This window comes from Oncorhynchus keta, chromosome 11, assembly GCF_023373465.1.
Source record: "Oncorhynchus keta strain PuntledgeMale-10-30-2019 chromosome 11, Oket_V2, whole genome shotgun sequence".
In the NCBI taxonomy this organism is placed as follows: Eukaryota; Metazoa; Chordata; class Actinopteri; order Salmoniformes; family Salmonidae; genus Oncorhynchus; species Oncorhynchus keta.
In genome coordinates this window covers 1,320,871-1,340,256 of record NC_068431.1, presented here as the reverse complement: position 1 = coordinate 1,340,256, position 19,386 = coordinate 1,320,871, and the positions used below count along the sequence as shown (strand labels likewise).

Below are 19,386 nucleotides of genomic sequence, written 5' to 3'. Positions count from 1 at the left end.
ATTTACTGGAATTGACTAAATCTGAACCCTCTCCCTGTCCCCAGGTCCTGCCATTGTCCTATCCTTCTTCATCGCAGCGCTGGCCTCTGTGATGGCTGGTCTGTGTTATGCTGAGTTTGGGGCTCGCGTCCCCAAGACGGGCTCAGCCTACCTGTACAGCTACGTCACAGTGGGAGAACTCTGGGCCTTCATCACGGGATGGAACCTCATCCTCTCTTACGTTATCGGTGAGACAGGCAGACATTGGTTTTATTAAAAGGTACACTAAGCAAGATGCATGCACAAAGTAAACACAAAGCGGATTAATTTCCACAACAACTAAGAGTGTTGAAGAGCGAGGCTAAACTTGTCCTCTGTTTTCGTCCCGTCCCGTAGCAGCATGAAGCGCACCACAGACACCGTATGAAGGAATGTGGAAGTCTTGCATCAAGCTGATCTCAATATCTGTGGTGCTTTGTGTTAGACCGTCTACCTTTATTTTCACCAGGTCATTTGAAAATGTTCATCAGCTACAAGCTGGGCGCTGAAACTCAAATCAAATAAATGTATTGATAAAGCCCTTCTTACATCAGCTGATGTCACAAAGTGCTATACAGAAACCCAGCCTAAAACCCCAAACAGCAAGCAATGCAGGTGTAGAAGCACGGTGGCTAGGAAAAACTCCCTAGAAAGGCCAAAACCTAGGACGAAACCTAGAGAGGAACCAGGCTATGTGGGGTGGCCAGTCCTCTTCTGGCTGTGCCGGGTGGAGATCATAACAGAACATGGCCAAGATGTTCAAATGTTCATAAATGACCAGCATGGTCAAATAATAATAATCACAGGCAGAACAGTTGAAACTGGAGCAGCAGCACGGCCAGGTGGACTGGGGACATCAAGGAGTCATCATGTCAGGTAGTCCTGAGGCATGGTCCTCGGGCTCAGGTCCTCCGAGAGAGAGAAGGAATGAGAGAAAGAGAGAATTAGAGAGAGCATACTTAAATTCACATGGGACACCGGATAGGACAGGAGAAACTGGAAGAATACTCTGAGTGTACAAAGCATTAAGAACATCTTCCTAATATATTAGTCGGGGCATGGGCTCTACAAGGTGTGGAAAGACTCCCACAGGAATGGTGGCCCATGTTGACCCCAAACTTCCCACAGTTGTGTCATGTTGGCTGGATGTTCTTTGGCTGGTGGATCATTCTTGATACACACAGGAAACTGTTGAACATGAAACGCCCAGCAGAGTTGTAGTTCCTGACACAAACCGGTGCACCTGGCACCTACTACCATACCCTGTTCAAAGGCCCTTTTATAGTCTTGCTTTTATTGTTAGATCACCAACTTGCTTCATATGTGGTGAGAGTTGGGTAGAGAGTTGGGTAGAGTGTTGGGTAGAGAGTTGGGTAGAGTGTTGGGTAGAGAGTTGGGTAGGGAGTTGGGTAGGGAGTTGGGTAGAGTGTTGGGTAGAGTGTTGGGTAGAGAGTTGGGTAGAGTGTTGGCTAGAGAGTTGGGTAGAGAGTTGGGTAGAGTGTTGGGTAGAGTGTTGGGTAGAGTGTTGGGTAGAGTGTTGGGTAGAGAGTTGGGTAGAGTGTTGGGTAGAGAGTTGGGTAGAGTGTTGGGTAGAGAGTTGGGTAGAGTGTTGGGTAGAGAGTTGGCTAGAGTGTTGGGTAGAGTGTTGGGTAGAGTTGGGTAGAGTGTTGGGTAGAGAGTTGGCTAGAGAGTTGGCTAGAGTGTTGGGTAGAGAGTTGGGTAGAGTGTTGGGTAGAGAGTTGGGTAGAGTGTTGGGTAGAGAGTTGGGTAGAGAGTTGGGTAGAGTGTTGGGTAGAGTGTTGGGTAGAGAGTTGGCTAGAGTGTTGGGTAGAGTTGGGTAGAGTGTTGGGTAGAGAGTTGGGTAGAGTGTTGGCTAGAGTGTTGGGTAGAGAGTTGGCTAGAGTGTTGGGTAGATTTGGGTAGAGAGTTGGGTAGAGTGTTGGGTAGAGAGTTGGGTAGAGTGTTGGGTAGAGTGTTGGGTAGAGAGTTGGCTAGAGTGTTGGGTAGAGTGTTGGGTAGAGAGTTGGGTAGAGTGTTGGCTAGAGTGTTGGGTAGAGAGTTGGCTAGAGAGTTGGCTAGAGAGTTGGCTAGAGTTGGTTAGAGTGTTGGGTAGAGAGTTGGGTAGAGTGTTGGGTAGAGTGTTGGGTAGTTTAGAACGGGCTAGGGGTTGAGTTGGTTCTTTAAATAAATTATTTATGCAAATGTTTGGTTCATATATTTCACTCTCTGTTCATCTCTCTGTCTCTCCCTCTATCTGTCTCTGTCTGTCTCTCCCTCTGTCTCTCCCTCTGTCTCTCCCTCTCTGTCTCTCTGTCTGTCTCTGTCTCCCTCTCTGTCTCTCCCTCTCTGTCTCTCCCTCTGTCTCTCCCTCTCTGTCTCTCTGTCTGTCTCTGTCTCCCCCTCTCTGTCTCTCCCTCTGTCTCTGTCTCCCTCTGTCTCTCCCTCTCTGTCTCTCCCTCTCTGTCTCTCCCTCTCTGTCTCTCCCTCTCTGTCTCTCTGTCTGTCTCTGTCTCCCTCTGTCTCTCCCTCTCTGTCTCTCCCTCTGTCTCTCTCTCCCTCTCTGTCTCTCTCTGTCTGTCTTTGTCTCTCCCTCTATCTGTCTCTCCCTCTCTGTCTCTCCCTCTATCTGTCTCTCCCTCTCTGTCTCTCTGTCTGTCTCTGTCTCTCCCTCTATGTCTTTCCCTCTGTCTCTTCCTCTGTTTGTCTCTGTCTCTCCCTCCCGCTGCCAGGTACCTCCAGTGTAGCACGAGCATGGAGCGCTACGTTTGATGAGTTGACAGGGAAACATATAGAGGCGTTCTGCAGACAGTACATGACCATGAAAGCACCTGGGATACTGGCAGAGTACCCTGACATGTTCGCTGTGCTCATCATCATCACCCTCACAGGTACACACACACACACACACACACACACACACACACACACACACACACACACACACACACACACACACACACACACACACACACACACACACACACACACACACAGTACACTATACTCTCTCTTCTTCCCTTTTTCCTATTTTATAATAAGAGTTCTCTCTCTGTAGGTCTGTTGTCGTTTGGAGTGAAGGAGTCAGCTGTTGTCAACAAGGTGTTTACAAGCATCAACGTCCTGGTGTTGTTATTTATGGTGGTCTCAGGACTGGTCAAAGGAACCCTGAAGAACTGGCACCTGGACCCTGATGTCATCTTACACAACAACTCCAGCCAAAAGTAAACACACACACACACACACACACACACACACGTATGTAGTTGCCTAGTTAAATGAAGGTTAAATAAATTATTAAATAATAAATAAAACCAGTTCTGTCCTTTTTCTGTTCTTGTCTATTAATGTTCTGTATGATGTTTTGTGTTTTATGTCTTGTGTGAACCCCAGGAAGAGTGGACGTGGCTTCCTCTAAATGGGATCATAATAAAATTCCAAATACACACACACACACACACACACACACACACAGTATACTAGTGTGTATTTAATGATCTCTCTTTCTCTCAGCATGACAGAGCCCTTGCTGTCGGCGGAGAGTCTAGGAGTGGGCGGGTTCATGCCATTTGGCTTCACCGGTGTCCTATCAGGCGCTGCCACCTGTTTCTACGCCTTCGTGGGATTCGACTGTATCGCCACGACAGGTCAGTGTGGGAGGGGCCAACTTACATCACCAGTGGAGGTACTGAAACATACGTCGCTGGTGAAACCTCCAAGGTCTTCAAATTACATCTAAAAGTTCTTCACATTTACATTTACATTTAAGTCATTTAGCAGACGCTCTTATCCAGAGCGACTTACAAATTGGTGCATTCACCTTATGACATCCAGTAGAATAGTCACTTTACGATAGTGCATCTAAATCTTAAAGGGGGGGGGGGGTGAGAAGGATTACTTATCCTATCCTAGGTATTCCTTAAAGAGGTGGGGTTTCAGGAGTCTCCGGAAGGTGGTGATTGACTCTGCTGTCCTGGCGTCGTGAGGGAGTTTGTTCCACCATTGGGGGGCCAGAGCAGCGAACAGTTTTGACTGGGCTGAGCGGGAACTGTACTTCCTCAGTGGTAGGGAGGCGAGCAGGCCAGAGGTGGATGAACGCAGTGCCCTTGTTTGGGTGTAGGGCCTGATCAGAGCCTGGAGGTACTGAGGTGCCGTTCCCCTCACAGCTCCGTAGGCAAGCACCATGGTCTTGTAGCGGATGCGAGCTTCAACTGGAAGCCAGTGGAGAGAGCGGAGGACGGGGTGACGTGAGAGAACTTGGGAAGGTTGAACACCAGACGGGCTGCGGCGTTCTGGATGAGTTGTAGGGTTTAATGGCACAGGCAGGGAGCCCAGCCAACAGCGAGTTGCAGTAGTCCAAACGGGAGATGACAAGTGCCTGGATTAGGACCTGCGCCGCTTCCTGTGTGAGGCAGGGTCGTACTCTGCGGATGTTGTAGAGCATGAACCTACAGGAACGGGCCACCGCCTTGATGTTAGTTGAGAACGACAGGGTGTTGTCCAGGATCACGCCAAGGTTCTTAGCGCTCTGGGAGCGCTCTCTCTCTTCACTATCAATCGACAACAACTTACTAAACCTTTTCAAAAGAGAAATAAAACGCTGTGAACATTTTCTACATTTCTAAGACATGTAAAATGAAGATGAATGATTGATGTCTTCACCCCCCCCCCTGAGGTATTACTTGGTGGAAACACCTTCGGTAGCCATGACAGCTGGGAATCATTTGGAATATGATTCTACCAACTTGAATCAACTCTTAGGGAGACATTCAGTCTCTTCAGAATGTATTCTACCAACCTGAATCAACTCTTAGGGAGACATTCAGTCTCTTCAGAATGTATTCTACCAACCTGAATCAACTCTTAGGGAGACATTCAGTCTCTTCAGAATGTATTCTACCAACTTGAATCAACTCTTAGGGAGACATTCAGTCTCTTCAGAACGTATTCTACCAACCTGAATCAACTCTTAGGGAGACATTCAGTCTCTTCAGAACGTATTCTACCAACTTGAATCAACTCTTAGGGAGACATTCAGTCTCTTCAGAACGTATTCTACCAACCTGAATCAACTCTTAGGGAGACATTCAGAATGTATTCTACCAACTAGAATCAACTCCTAGGGAGACATTCAGTCTCTTCAGAACGTATTCTACCAACTTGAATCAACTCTTAGGGAGACATTCAGTCTCTTCAGAACGTATTCTACCAACTTGAATCAACTCTTAGGGAGACATTCAGAATGTATTCTACCAACTAGAATCAACTCCTAGGGAGACATTCAGTCTCTTCAGAATGTATTCTACCAACTAGAATCAACTCTTAGGGAGACATTCAGTCTCTTCAGAATGTATTCTACCAAGTAGAATCAACTCTTAGGGAGACATTCAGTCTCTTCAGAACGTATTCTACCAACCTGAATCAACTCTTAGGGAGACATTCAGTCTCTTCAGAATGTATTCTACCAACTTGAATCAACTCTTAGGGAGACATTCAGTCTCTTCAGAACGTATTCTACCAACTAGAATCAACTCTTAGGGAGACATTCAGTCTCTTCAGAATGTATTCTACCAACTTGAATCAACTCTTAGGGAGACATTCAGTCTCTTCAGAATGTATTCTACCAACTAGAATCAACTCTTAGGGAGACATTCAGTCTCTTCAGAATGTATTCTACCAACCTGAATCAACTCTTAGGGAGACATTCAGTCTCTTCAGAATGTATTCTACCAACTTGAATCAACTCTTAGGGAGACATTCAGTCTCTTCAGAACGTATTCTACCAACTTGAATCAACTCTTAGGGAGACATTCAGAATGTATTCTACCAACTAGAATCAACTCTTAGGGAGACATTCAGTCTCTTCAGAACGTATTCTACCAACTTGAATCAACTCTTAGGGAGACATTCAGAATGTATTCTACCAACTAGAATCAACTCTTAGGGAGACATTCAGTCTCTTCAGAACGTATTCTACCAACTAGAATCAACTCTTAGGGAGACATTCAGTCTCTTCAGAACGTATTCTACCAACCTGAATCAACTCTTAGGGAGACATTCAGAATGTATTCTACCAACTAGAATCAACTCTTAGGGAGACATTCAGAATGTATTCTACCAACTAGAATCAACTCTTAGGGAGACATTCAGTCTCTTCAGAATGTATTCTACCAACCTGAATCAACTCTTAGGGAGACATTCAGTCTCTTCAGAACGTATTCTACCAACCTGAATCAACTCTTAGGGAGACATTCAGTCTCTTCAGAATACCAACTTGAATCAACTCTTAGGGAGACATTCAGTCTCTTCAGAATGTATTCTACCAACCTGAATCAACTCTTAGGGAGACATTCAGTCTCTTCAGAATGTATTCTACCAACTTGAATCAACTCTTAGGGAGACATTCAGTCTCTTCAGAATGTATTCTACCAACTTGAATCAACTCTTAGGGAGACATTCAGTCTCTTCAGAACGTATTCTACCAACTTGAATCAACTCTTAGGGAGACATTCAGTCTCTTCAGAACGTATTCTACCAACTAGAATCAACTCTTAGGGAGACATTCAGTCTCTTCAGAACGTATTCTACCAACTTGAATCAACTCTTAGGGAGACATTCAGTCTCTTCAGAACGTATTCTACCAACTTGAATCAACTCTTAGGGAGACATTCAGAATGTATTCTACCAACTAGAATTCAGTCTCTTCAGAATGTATTCTACCAACTAGAATCAACTCTTAGGGAGACATTCAGTCTCTTCAGAATGTATTCTACAACCTGAATCAACTCTTAGGGAGAATTCAACTACCAACTTGAATCAACTCTTAGGGAGACATTCAGTCTCTTCAGAATGTATTCTACCAACCTGAATCAACTCTTAGGGAGACATTCAGTCTCTTCAGAATGTATTCTACCAACTTGAATCAACTCTTAGGGAGACATTCAGTCTCTTCAGAATGTATTCTACCAACTTGAATCAACTCTTAGGGAGACATTCAGTCTCTTCAGAACGTATTCTACCAACTTGAATCAATTCTTAGGGAGACATTCAGTCTCTTCAGAACGTATTCTACCAACCTGAATCAACTCTTAGGGAGACATTCAGTCTCTTCAGAATGTATTCTACAAACCTGAATCAACTCTTAGGGAGACATTCAGTCTCTTCAGAATGTATTCTACCAACTAGAATCAACTCTTAGGGAGACATTCAGTCTCTTCAGAACGTATTCTACCAACTAGAATCAACTCTTAGGGAGACATTCAGTCTCTTCAGAATGTATTCTACCAACCTGAATCAACTCTTAGGGAGACATTCAGTCTCTTCAGAATGTATTCTACCAACCTGAATCAACTCTTAGGGAGACATTCAGTCTCTTCAGAACGTATTCTACCAACTAGAATCAACTCTTAGGGAGACATTCAGTCTCTTCAGAACGTATTCTACCAACTAGAATCAACTCTTAGGGAGACATTCAGTCTCTTCAGAACGTATTCTACCAACCTGAATCAACTCTTAGGGAGACATTCAGTCTCTTCAGAATGTATTCTACCAACCTGAATCAACTCTTAGGGAGACATTCAGTCTCTTCAGAATGTATTCTACCAACCTGAATCAACTCTTAGGGAGACATTCAGTCTCTTCAGAACGTATTCTACCAACTAGAATCAACTCTTAGGGAGACATTCAGTCTCTTCAGAACGTATTCTACCAACCTGAATCAACTCTTAGGGAGACATTCAGTCTCTTCAGAACGTATTCTACCAACTAGAATCAACTCTTAGGGAGACATTCAGTCTCTTCAGAACGTATTCTACCAACTAGAATCAACTCTTAGGGAGACATTCAGTCTCTTCAGAATGTATTCTACCAACCTGAATCAACTCTTAGGGAGACATTCAGTCTCTCCAGAACGTATTCTACCAACTTGAATCAACTCTTAGGGAGACAAGGCCTTTGGGGAAGACCAGTGAAATATACCTGCTGGAGAATGTGCTACAGGTGGGTGTTACTATGGTGACCAGTGAAATATACCTGCTGGAGAACGTGCTACAGGTCGGTGTTACTATGGTGACCAGTGAAATATACCTGCTGGAGAACGTGCTACAGGTGGGTGTTGCTATGGTGACCACTGAGATATACCTGCTGGAGAGCATGCTACAGGTGGGTGTTGCTATGGTGACCAGTGAAATATACCTGCTGGAGAGCATGCTACAGGTGGGTGTTGCTATGGTGACCAGTGAAATATACCTGCTGGAGAGCGTGCTACAGGTGGGTGTTACTATGGTGACCAGTGAAATATACCTGCTGGAGAGCGTGCTACAGGTGGGTGTTGCTATGGTGACAAGTGAGCTGAGATAAGGCAGGGCTTTACCTAGCAGAGACTTATAGATCACCTGGAGCCAGTGGGTTTGGTGACAAATATGTGGTGAAGGCCAGTCAACGAGAGCATACAGGTCGCAGTGGTGGTTCCTAACTGACTGAGTAAATTGGTTCCTGACTCGCAGGGGCTATTTGATGCTAATGCAGTACGCCACAGGATGTTTTTGTGCTGGTCCAGGGCAGTCAAGTCTGGGGTGAACCAAGGTCTATATCTGTTCTTAGTTCTATTTTTTGAATGGGGAATGCTTATTTAAGATGGTGAGGAAAGCACTTTTAAAGAGCAACCAGGCATCTTCTACTGATGGAATGAGGTCAACATCCTTCCAGGATACCCGGGACAGGTCGATTAGAAAGGCCTGCTCGCTGAAGTGTTTTAGGGGGCGTTTGACAGTGATGAGGGGTGGTCGTTTGACCGTGAAACCATTACGGATGCAGGCAATGAGGCAGTGATCTCTGAGATCCTGGTTGAAGACAGCAGAGGTGTATTTGGAGGGCAAGTTGGTCAGGATGATATCTAAGAGGGTGCCCATGGTTACGGATTTAGGGTTCTACCTGGTAGGTTCCTTGATCATTTGTGTGAGATTGAGGCTATCTAGCTTAGATTGTAGGACCGTGTGTTAAGCATGTCCCAGTTTAGGTCACCTAACAGTACTAACTCTGAAGATATATGGGGGGCAATCAATTCACATATGCTGTCCAGGGCACAGCTGGGGGCAGAAGGGGGTTAATAACAAGCGGCAACGGTGAGAGACTTGTTTCTGGAAAGGTGGATTTTTAAAAGTAGAAGCTCGAACTGTTTGTTTACAGACCTGGATAGTAAGACAGAACTCTGCAGGCTATCTCTGTGGCAGATTGCAACTCCGCCCCCTTCGGCATTTCTATCTTGTCGGAAAATATTATAGTTAGGGATGGAAATGTCCGGATTTTTGGTGGCCTTCCTAAGGCAGGATTGAGACAGTGGATAAAACAAGCAGTGGATAAAACAAACTTAGGGAGGTGGCTTCTAATGTTAACATGCATGAAACCAAGGCTTTTACAGTTTCAGAACTGAACAAATGAGAGCGCCTGGGGAATAGAAGTGGTGCTGGGGGCTGCAGGGCCTGGATTAACCTCTTCATTACAAGGGGAACAGAGGAGGAGTAGGATAAGACCACGGCTAAAGGCTATAAGAACTGGTCGTCTAGTGCGCTCAGAACAGAGTGTAAAAAGAGCAGAATTCTCGACACGGAAGAATAGATTCAAGGCATAATGAATTTTTTAATATATATTTTTTTAAATAATTTTAAAAATATTTGTAATAAATGTGCAAAACAATTATCCAAACAGGTTTTCGCTTTGTTATTATGGGGTATCGTGAGTAGATTGCTGAGGATAAAAATATATATATGTTAGAATGTTGTAATGTCACAAAACGTGGAATAAATCAATAGGTCTGAATACTTTCTGAATATTATTCAACACGACAACCTGGGGTTCAATCCCAAGCTGTGTCATTACCGGCCGTGACCAGCAGTCCCATAGGGCGGTGCACAATTGGCCCAGCATCGTCCGGTTTAGGGGAGGGTTTGGCCGGAGGGGCTTTACGTGGCTCATTGCGCTCTAGCGACTCCTTGGGTTGGCTGGGAAAGTGCAGGCTGACTTCGGTCGTCCGCCGACACATTGGTGCAGCTTCCTGGCTAACCGGATGGGTGATATTAAGAAGTACGGTTTGGTCATGTTTCGGAGAATTCATGACTCGACATACGCCTCTCCCGAGCACGTTGGGGAGTTGCAGAGATGAGACAAGATCGGAATCACGAAATTATATACATAATTTTTTAATATTATTCAAAATGATTGACAGCTATTAGGGCTGCCCAAGGTGCTCCCACCAATAATTAATTCTGGGGTGTGAAGACGTCTTCATTAATTTAGAACACTAACTTTATTTCTCTTTGAAATAGGTTGTGTAGATCTTGAGGAACCTTTGACATCTAACCCCTGACATCTGACCTCTAAACTCTGACCTCTGCCCCCAGGTGAGGAGGTGAAGAACCCTCAGAAGGCCATTCCCATAGGCATCGTGTCGTCTCTCCTCATCTGCTTCGTGGCCTACTTCGGAGTGTCTGCTGCTCTCACCATGATGATGCCCTACTACCTCCTAGACAACAACAGTCCTCTGCCCGCAGCCTTTAAATATGTAGGCTGGGAGGGAGCCACTTACGCTGTGGCTGTAGGGTCACTGTGTGCTCTGTCCACCAGGTTAGTACACATACTGATACATCTATGTATAGAAAGAAGGTGATTCAACACACACACCTAGCCTCACCTAGACAAACTAACCTGTATGTACACACACACCCTGCTGATGTGATCAGTGAGTTTAGCCACCAGGGCTGTGTGTCTCTTAGTGAGTATATATTTAACCATGGGGGTATTTGATTCCCCAGCTGTCTATTAATATCAGTAGAGAGATCTGTCATACTGTCCCATAAATCTAACCGGTATATCATGTTCATTATAAACTGGGTGGTTCGATCCCTGAATGCTGATTGGCTAACAGACGTGGTTTATCAAACCAATCAATCAAATGTATTGATAAAGCCCTTCTTACATCAGCTGATGTCACAAAGTGCTGTACAGAAACCCAGCCTAAAACCCCAAACAGCAAGCAATGCAGGTGTAGAAGCACGTTGGCTAGGAAAAACTCCCTAGAAAGGCCAAAACCTAGGAAGAAACCTAGAGAGGAACCAGACTATGTGGGGTGGCCAGTCCTCTTCTGGCTGTGCCGGGTGGAGATTATAACAGAACATGGCCAAGATGTTCAAATGTTCATAAATGACCAGCTGGGTCAAATAATAATAATCACAGGCAGAACAGTTGAAACTGGAGCAGCTGCACGGCCAGGTGGACTGGGGACAGCAAGGAGTCCTCATGTCAGGTAGTCCTGAGGCATGGCTCAGGTCCTCCAAGAAAGAGAGAGAGAATTAGAGAGAGCAGACTTAAATTCACACAGGACACCGGATAGGACAGGAGAAGTACTCCAGATATAACAAACTGACCCTAGCCCCCATAACACAAACTATTGCAGCATAAATACTGGAGGCTGAGACAGGAGGGGTCAGGAGACACTGTGGCCCCGTCTGATGACACCCCCGGATAGGGCCAAACAGGCAGGATATACTGTATATCAGACCGTATACTACGGATATGACAAAACATGTCGTTTTTCCTGCTCTAATTTAGTTGATAACCAGTTTATAATAGCAATAAGGCTCTCGGGGGTTTGTGATATATTGCCAATATACCACCTGCCTGTTAGCGGTTCTAAAGGCATTGAGTTGTAGACTTCTAATTTGATTCCCAAACGTTAGGAAAACAAAGTGTTTCAAAAGGGTTCTTCGGCTGTCCCCATCGGAGAACCCTTGTTGGTTCCAGGAAGAACCATTTTGGGTACCATGTAAAATACTGTGTGAAAAGGATTCTACATTGAAGCCAAAACAGTTCTACTTAAAAAAAAAATAAAAAAAGGTTCTACCTGGAACCAACAAGTGTTCTGCAAAGGGTTCTTCTATGGGGACAGTCGAAGAACCCTTTAGGTTCTAGAGGGGTGTAGTTCCATTCCGTGTCTGTGATAAGATGTCGAAATGATTAACGTCTTCTGATATTCCAAAATGAAATGTGTTTTATTTCAACCTTGATCTCTCTGTCTGAATTGCCTGTTTCATGATTTTGAATTTGTCCCACATGGCATCCTATTCTCTTTATAGTGCACTACATTACACCAGGGTCCATAGGGCTTTATAGTGCACTACATTGCACTAGGGTCCATAGGAACTTTATAGTGCACTACATTACACCAGGGTCCATAGGGCTTTATAGTGCACTACATTACACCAGGGTCCATAGGGCTTTATAGTGCACTACATTACACCAGGGTCCATAGGGCTTTATAGTGCACTACATTACACCAGGGTCCATAGGGCTTTATAGTGCACTACATTACACCAGGGTCCATAGGGCTTTATAGTGCACTACATTACACCAGGGTCCATAGGGCTTTATAGTGCACTACATTACACCAGGGTCCATAGGGCTTTATAGTGCACTACATTACACCAGGGTCCATAGGGCTTTATAGTGCACTACATTGCACCAGGGTCCATAGGACTTTATAGTGCACTACATTGCACCAGGGTCCATAGGGCTTTATAGTGCACTACATTACACCAGGGTCCATAGGGCTTTATAGTGCACTACATTGCACCAGGGTCCATAGTGGTCTTGTCTAAAGAAGTGAGCAATATAGGGAGTACGATGTCGTTTGGGATTGAGCCTCTAACTCTGTGTTTATGCATGAAGGAATATTAACTATTTAAAATGGTAATTGCTCTGACTAACACCCTTCATCACTACCATAACCCCCGCCTGCTAACACTTTCAGTCCTGTGATTGGATGCCCCAGCCTTCAGTCAAATCTCAGCACCCTGCTCATACGTCGTAAGTGCGGGAAAATCACACCCCTTTGGAAATAAAAGTCAAAATCAAACCAAAATGTTCAAATTATCTTTTTCCAAAACGCCACCCATGGACCTTCAATCACTGGCAACAAATCAACAACAAAAACATCTACTCAAACCTTCCAAAAGAACATCAAGCCTAGAACAATGACGAAATATGTATATTTATCTACTATTTGGAATCAATTGAATGTGTTAGCTGCTCTGTGATTAACTCCCAACGTGACTGGCCTGCGTGGTATTGCCTGTATTCTGTCTGTATGTGTCCGGCTGTCCAGCTGTGTGTGTGTCAGTTTGTGCATGTGTGTGTGTGTGTGTGTGCATGCATGCGTCTGTGTTCGTCCATCTTGTGCCTGTATGTGTGTCTGCTGTTCAAGTACATAGCAGAGACAAGCCATAGCACCAAAACACCCCAAATCCCCACCCTCACCTCTGGCTTTATGGTCAGCCCTCTCACCAAAATACCATGGTACCACGGTTATCACTAACACCATGGTTATCACTAACAACATGGTTATCACTAACAAAATGGTTATCACTAACAACATGGTTATCACTAACAACATGGTTATCACTAACAACATGGTTATCAATAACAACATGGTTATCACTAACACCATGGTTATCACTAACAACATGGTTATCAATGACAACATGGTTATCACTAACAACATGGTTATCACTAACAACATGGTTATCACTAACAACATGGTTATCACTAACAACATGGTTATCAATGACAACATGGTTATCACTAACAACATGGTTATCACTAACAGCATGGTTATCACTAACAACATGGTTATCAATGACAACATGGTTATCACTAACAACATGGTTATCACTAACAGCATGGTTATCACTAACAACATGGTTATCACTAACAACATGATTATCACTAACAACATGGTTATCAATGACAACATGGTTATCACTAACAACATGGTTATCAATGACAACATGGTTATCACTAACAACATGGTTATCACTAACACCATGGTTATCACTAACAACATGGTTATCACTAACACCATGGTTATCACTAACAACATGGTTATCACTAACAACATGGTTATCAATAACACCATGGTTATCACTAACAACATGGTTATCACTAACAACATGGTTATCAATAACAACATGGTTATCACTAACAACATGGTTATCAATGACAACATGGTTATCACTAACAACATGGTTATCACTAACAGCATGGTTATCACTAACAACATGGTTATCACTAACAACATGATTATCACTAACAACATGGTTATCAATGACAACATGGTTATCACTAACAACATGGTTATCAATGACAACATGGTTATCACTAACAACATGGTTATCACTAACACCATGGTTATCACTAACAACATGGTTATCACTAACACCATGGTTATCACTAACAACATGGTTATCACTAACAACATGGTTATCACTAACACCATGGTTATCACTAACAACATGGTTATCACTAACAACATGGTTATCAATAACAACATGGTTATCACTAACACCATGGTTATCACTAACAACATGGTTATCAATGACAACATGGTTATCACTAACAACATGGTTATCAATGACAACATGGTTATCACTAACAACATGGTTATCACTAACACCATGGTTATCACTAACAACATGGTTATCACTAACACCATGGATATCACTAACAACATGGTTATCACTAACAACATGGTTATCACTAACAACATGGTTATCACTAACAACATGGTTATCAATAACAACATGGTTATCACTAACACCATGGTTATCACTAACAACATGGTTATCAATGACAACATGGTTATCACTAACAACATGGTTATCACTAACAACATGGTTATCACTAACAACATGGTTATCACTAACAACATGGTTATCAATGACAACATGGTTATCACTAACAACATGGTTATCACTAACAGCATGGTTATCACTAACAACATGGTTATCACTAACAACATGATTATCACTAACAACATGGTTATCAATGACAACATGGTTATCAATGACAACATGGTTATCACTAACAACATGGTTATCACTAACAACATGGTTATCACTAACAACATGGTTATCAATGACAACATGGTTATCACTAACAACATGGTTATCACTAACAACATGGTTATCACTAACAAAATGGTTATCACTAACAACATGGTTATCACTCACAACATGGTTATCACTAACAACAAGGTTATCACTAACAACATGGTTATCACTAACAACATGGTTATCGCTAGCAACAAGGTTATTGGTAACGGCATGGTTATCGCTAGCTACAAGGTTATCGCTAACTGCATGGTTATCGCTAGCTACAAGGTTATCGCTAACGGCATGGTTATCGCTAGCAACAACGTTGTCACTAACAACATGGTTATCGCTAGCAACAGGGTTATCGCTAACAACACGGTTATCGATAACAACAAGGTTATTGCTAACGGCAAGGGTATCGCTAACAACAAGGTTATCGCTAACAACAAGGTTATCGCTAATGCTATGGTTATCGCTAACAACAAGGTTATCGCTAACGCTATGGTCATCGCTAAGGGCAGGGTTATCGCTAACAACATTGTTATAGATAACAACATGGTTATGACTAACAGCTAGGTTATCACTAACAACATGGTTGTCACTAACAACATGGTTATCACTAACAGCAAGGTTATCGCTAACAACATTGTTATCACTAACAACAAGGTTATCACTAACAGCAAGGTTATCGCTAACAGCATGGTTATCACTAAAAACAATGTTATCATTAAAGCTACATTACAGGGAGCTACATTACAGGGAGCTACGTTACAGGGGGCTACATTACAGGGAGCTACGTTACAGCTACATTACATGGAGCTACATTACAGGGAGCTACATTACAGCTACATTACAGGGAGCAACATTACAGGGAGCTACATTACAGCTACATTACAGGGGGCTACATTACAAGGAGCTACATTACAGGGAGCTACATTACAGCTACATTACAGGGAGCTACATTACAGCTACATTACAGGGAGTTACATTGCAGGGAGTTACATTACAGGGAGCTACATTACAGCTACATTACAGGGGCTACATTACAAGGAGCTACATTACAGGGAGCTACATTACAGCTACATTACAGGGAGCTACGTTACAGCTAAATTACAGGGAGCAACATTACAGGGAGCTACATTACAGGGATCTACATTACAGGGGGCTACATTACAGGGAGCTACGTTACAGGGAGCAACATTACAGGGGGCTACATTACAGGGAGCTACGTTACAGCTACATTACAGGGAGCTACATTACAGCTACATTACAGGGAGTTACATTGCAGGGAGTTACATTACAGGGAGCTACATTACAGGGAGCTACATTACAGGGAGCTACATTACAGCTACATTACAGGGAGCTACGTTACAGCTAAATTACAGGGAGCAACATTACAGGGAGCTACATTACAGGGATCTACATTACAGGGGCTACATTACAGGGAGCTACGTTACAGGGAGCAACATTACAGGGGGCTACATTACAGGGGGCTACATTACAGGGAGCTACGTTACAGCTACATTACAGGGAGCTACATTACAGCTACATTACAGGGAGCTACATTACAGGGAGCTACTTTACAGGGAGTTACATTGCAGCTACATTACAGGGAGTCACATTACAGGGAGCTACTTTACAGGGAGTTACATTGCAGCTACATTACAGGGAGTCACATTACAGGGAGCTACGTTACAGGGAGCTACATTACAGGGAGCTACGTTACAGGGAGCTACATTACAGGGATCTACATTACAGGGAGTTACATTGCAGCTACATTACAGCTACATTACAGGGAGCTACATTACAGGGAGCTACATTACAGGGAGCTACGTTACAGGGAGCTACGTTACAGGGAGCTACGTTACAGGGAGCTACATTACAGGGAGCTACATTACAGGGAGCTACATTACAGGGAGCTACGTTACAGGGAGCTACGTTACAGGGAGCTACGTTACAGGGAGCTACATTACAGGGAGCTACGTTACAGGGAGCTACATTACAGGGAGCTACGTTGCAGCTACATTACAGCTACATTACAGGGAGCTACATGACAGGGAGTCACATTACAGGGAGCTATGTTACACGGAGCTACATTACAGCTACATTACAGGGAGCTACGTTACAGGGAGCTACTTTACAGGGAGTTACATTGCAGCTACATTACAGGGAGTCACATTACAGGGAGTTACATTACAGGGGGCTACATTACAGCTACATTACAGGGCGCTACGTTACAGGGAGCTACATTACAGCTACATTACAGGGAGCTACATTACAGGGAGCTACATTACAGCTACATTACAGGGTGGAGTTTGTTGTTTGACTCCTTGTCTCTTCCTGCTATTTAATAGTTTGACCCTCTATTAAGCCGTCACCCTCCTCCTCCCCTCCTCTCCTCTATCAAGTCTCTCTTCTCTCAACCCTTCCTCCCCCCCTCTATCAAATCTCTCCCCTCAACCCTTCCTCCCCCCTCAACCCTTCCTCCTCTCCTCTATCAAGTCCCCAGCCCCTCAACCCTTCCTCCTCCCCTCAACGCTTCCTCCTCCCCTCAACTCTTCCTATGCCCCTCAACACTTCCTCCTCTCATCTATCAAGTCTCTCTCCCCTCAACCCTTCCTACAACCCTTCCTCGTCCCCTCAACTCTTCCTCCTCCTCTATCAAATCTCTCTCCCCACAACCCTTCCTCCTCCCCTCAACCCTTCTTCCTCTTCTCTACCAAATTCTCCTCCCCTGTTCCCCCACTTTACCCTCACCCCTCTTATACCTACCATTCTACCAAAATCTCCCTTTCTCATCCCTTTCCTCTCCCTCCCTTCCTCCCCCCAGTCTCCTGGGCTTTATGTTTCCTCTCTCCTCGACACTCTCCCCTCCCTCCCTTCCTCCCCCCAGTCTCCTGGGCTTTATGTTCCCTCTCTCCTCAACCCTCTCCCCTCATTTCCTTCCTCCCCCCAGTCTCCTGGGCTTTATGTTCCCTCTCTCCTCAACCCTCTCCCCTCATTTCCTTCCTCCCCCCAGTCTCCTGGGCTTTATGTTCCCTCTCTCCTCAACCCTCTCCCCTCATTTCCTTCCTCCCCCCAGTCTCCTGGGCTTTATGTTCCCTCTCTCCTCAACCCTCTCCCCTCACTTCCTTCCTCCCCCCAGTCTCCTGGGCTTTATGTTCCCTCTCTCCTCATCCCTTTCCTCTCCCTCCCTTCCTCCCCCCAGTCTCCTGGGCTCGATGTTCCCTCTCCCTCGTATAATATTTGCCATGTCTCGCGACGGCCTCCTCTTCTCCTTCTTGGCCCGCATCAGTGAGAGGAAGACACCCATCATGTCCACCATGGCTGCTGGAGTCATGTCTGGTAAGCAGCATCAGGGGTTAGGGGTTAGAGGTTAGAGGTTAGAGGTTAGGGAAGACACTCATCATGTCCACCATGGCTGCTGGAGTCATGTCTGGTAAGCAGCATCAGGGGTTAGGGGTTAGAGGTTAGAGGTTAGAGGTTAGGGAAGACACTCATCATGTCCACCATGGCTGCTGGAGTCATGTCTGGTAAGCAGCATCAGGGGTTAGGGGTTAGAGGTTAGAGGTTAGGGAAGACACTCATCATGTCCACCATGGCCACTGGGGTCATGTCTGGTAAGCAGCATCAGGGGTTAGGGGTTAGAGGTTAGGGAAGACACTCATCATGTCCACCATGGCCGCTGGGGTCATGTCTGGTAAGCAGCGTCAGGGGTTAGGGGTTAGAGGTTAAAGGTTAGGGAAGACACTCATCATGTCCACCATGGCCACTGGGGTCATGTCTGGTAAGCAGCATCAGGGGTTAGGGGTTAGAGGTTAGGGAAGACACTCATCATGTCCACCATGGCCACTGGGGTCATGTCTGGTAAGCAGCGTCAGGGGTTAGGGGTTAGAGGTTAGGGAAGACACTCATCATGTCCACCATGGCCACTGGGGTCATGTCTGGTAAGCAGCGTCAGGGGTTAGGGGTTAGAGGTTAGGGAAGACACTCATCATGTCCACCATGGCTGCTGGAGTCATGTCTGGTAAGCAGCGTCAGGGGTTAGGGGTTAGAGGTTAGAGGTTAGGGAAGACACCCATCATGTCCACCATGGCTGCTGGAGTCATGTCTGGTAAGCAGCGTCAGGGGTTAGGGGTTAGGGGTTAGAGGTTAGAGAAGACACCCATCATGTCCACCATGGCCACTGGGGTCATGTCTGGTAAGCAGCGTCAGGGGTTAGGGGTTAGGGGTTAGGGGTTAGAGGTTAGGGAAGACACCCATCATGTCCACCATGGCCACTGGAGTCATGTCTGGTAAGCAGCATCAGGGGTTAGAGGTTAGAGGTTAGAGGTTAGAGAAGACACCCATCATGTCCACCATGGCCACTGGGGTCATGTCTGGTAAGCAGCGTCAGGGGTTAGAGGTTAGAGGTTAGGGAAGACACCCATCATGTCCACCATGGCTGCTG

General features: G+C 44.9%; 1 protein-coding gene across 26 annotated transcripts in view; it reads left to right on the top strand.

Annotated features, from left to right (window-relative positions):
* The window catches only part of LOC118379924 (high affinity cationic amino acid transporter 1-like), a 77,052-nt gene that overhangs the window by 27,526 nt on the left and 30,140 nt on the right, over positions 1–19,386 (top strand). For all 26 annotated transcript variants that reach the window (XM_052529028.1, XM_052529024.1, XM_052529005.1 and 23 more), the window contains exons 3-8: positions 45–227; positions 2,748–2,906; positions 3,074–3,239; positions 3,529–3,662; positions 10,413–10,635; positions 18,145–18,281. In XM_052529028.1, the coding sequence (XP_052384988.1) occupies positions 45–227; positions 2,748–2,906; positions 3,074–3,239; positions 3,529–3,662; positions 10,413–10,635; positions 18,145–18,281 (1,002 nt within the window). The remainder of the gene's footprint in view (positions 1–44; positions 228–2,747; positions 2,907–3,073; positions 3,240–3,528; positions 3,663–10,412; positions 10,636–18,144; positions 18,282–19,386) is intronic.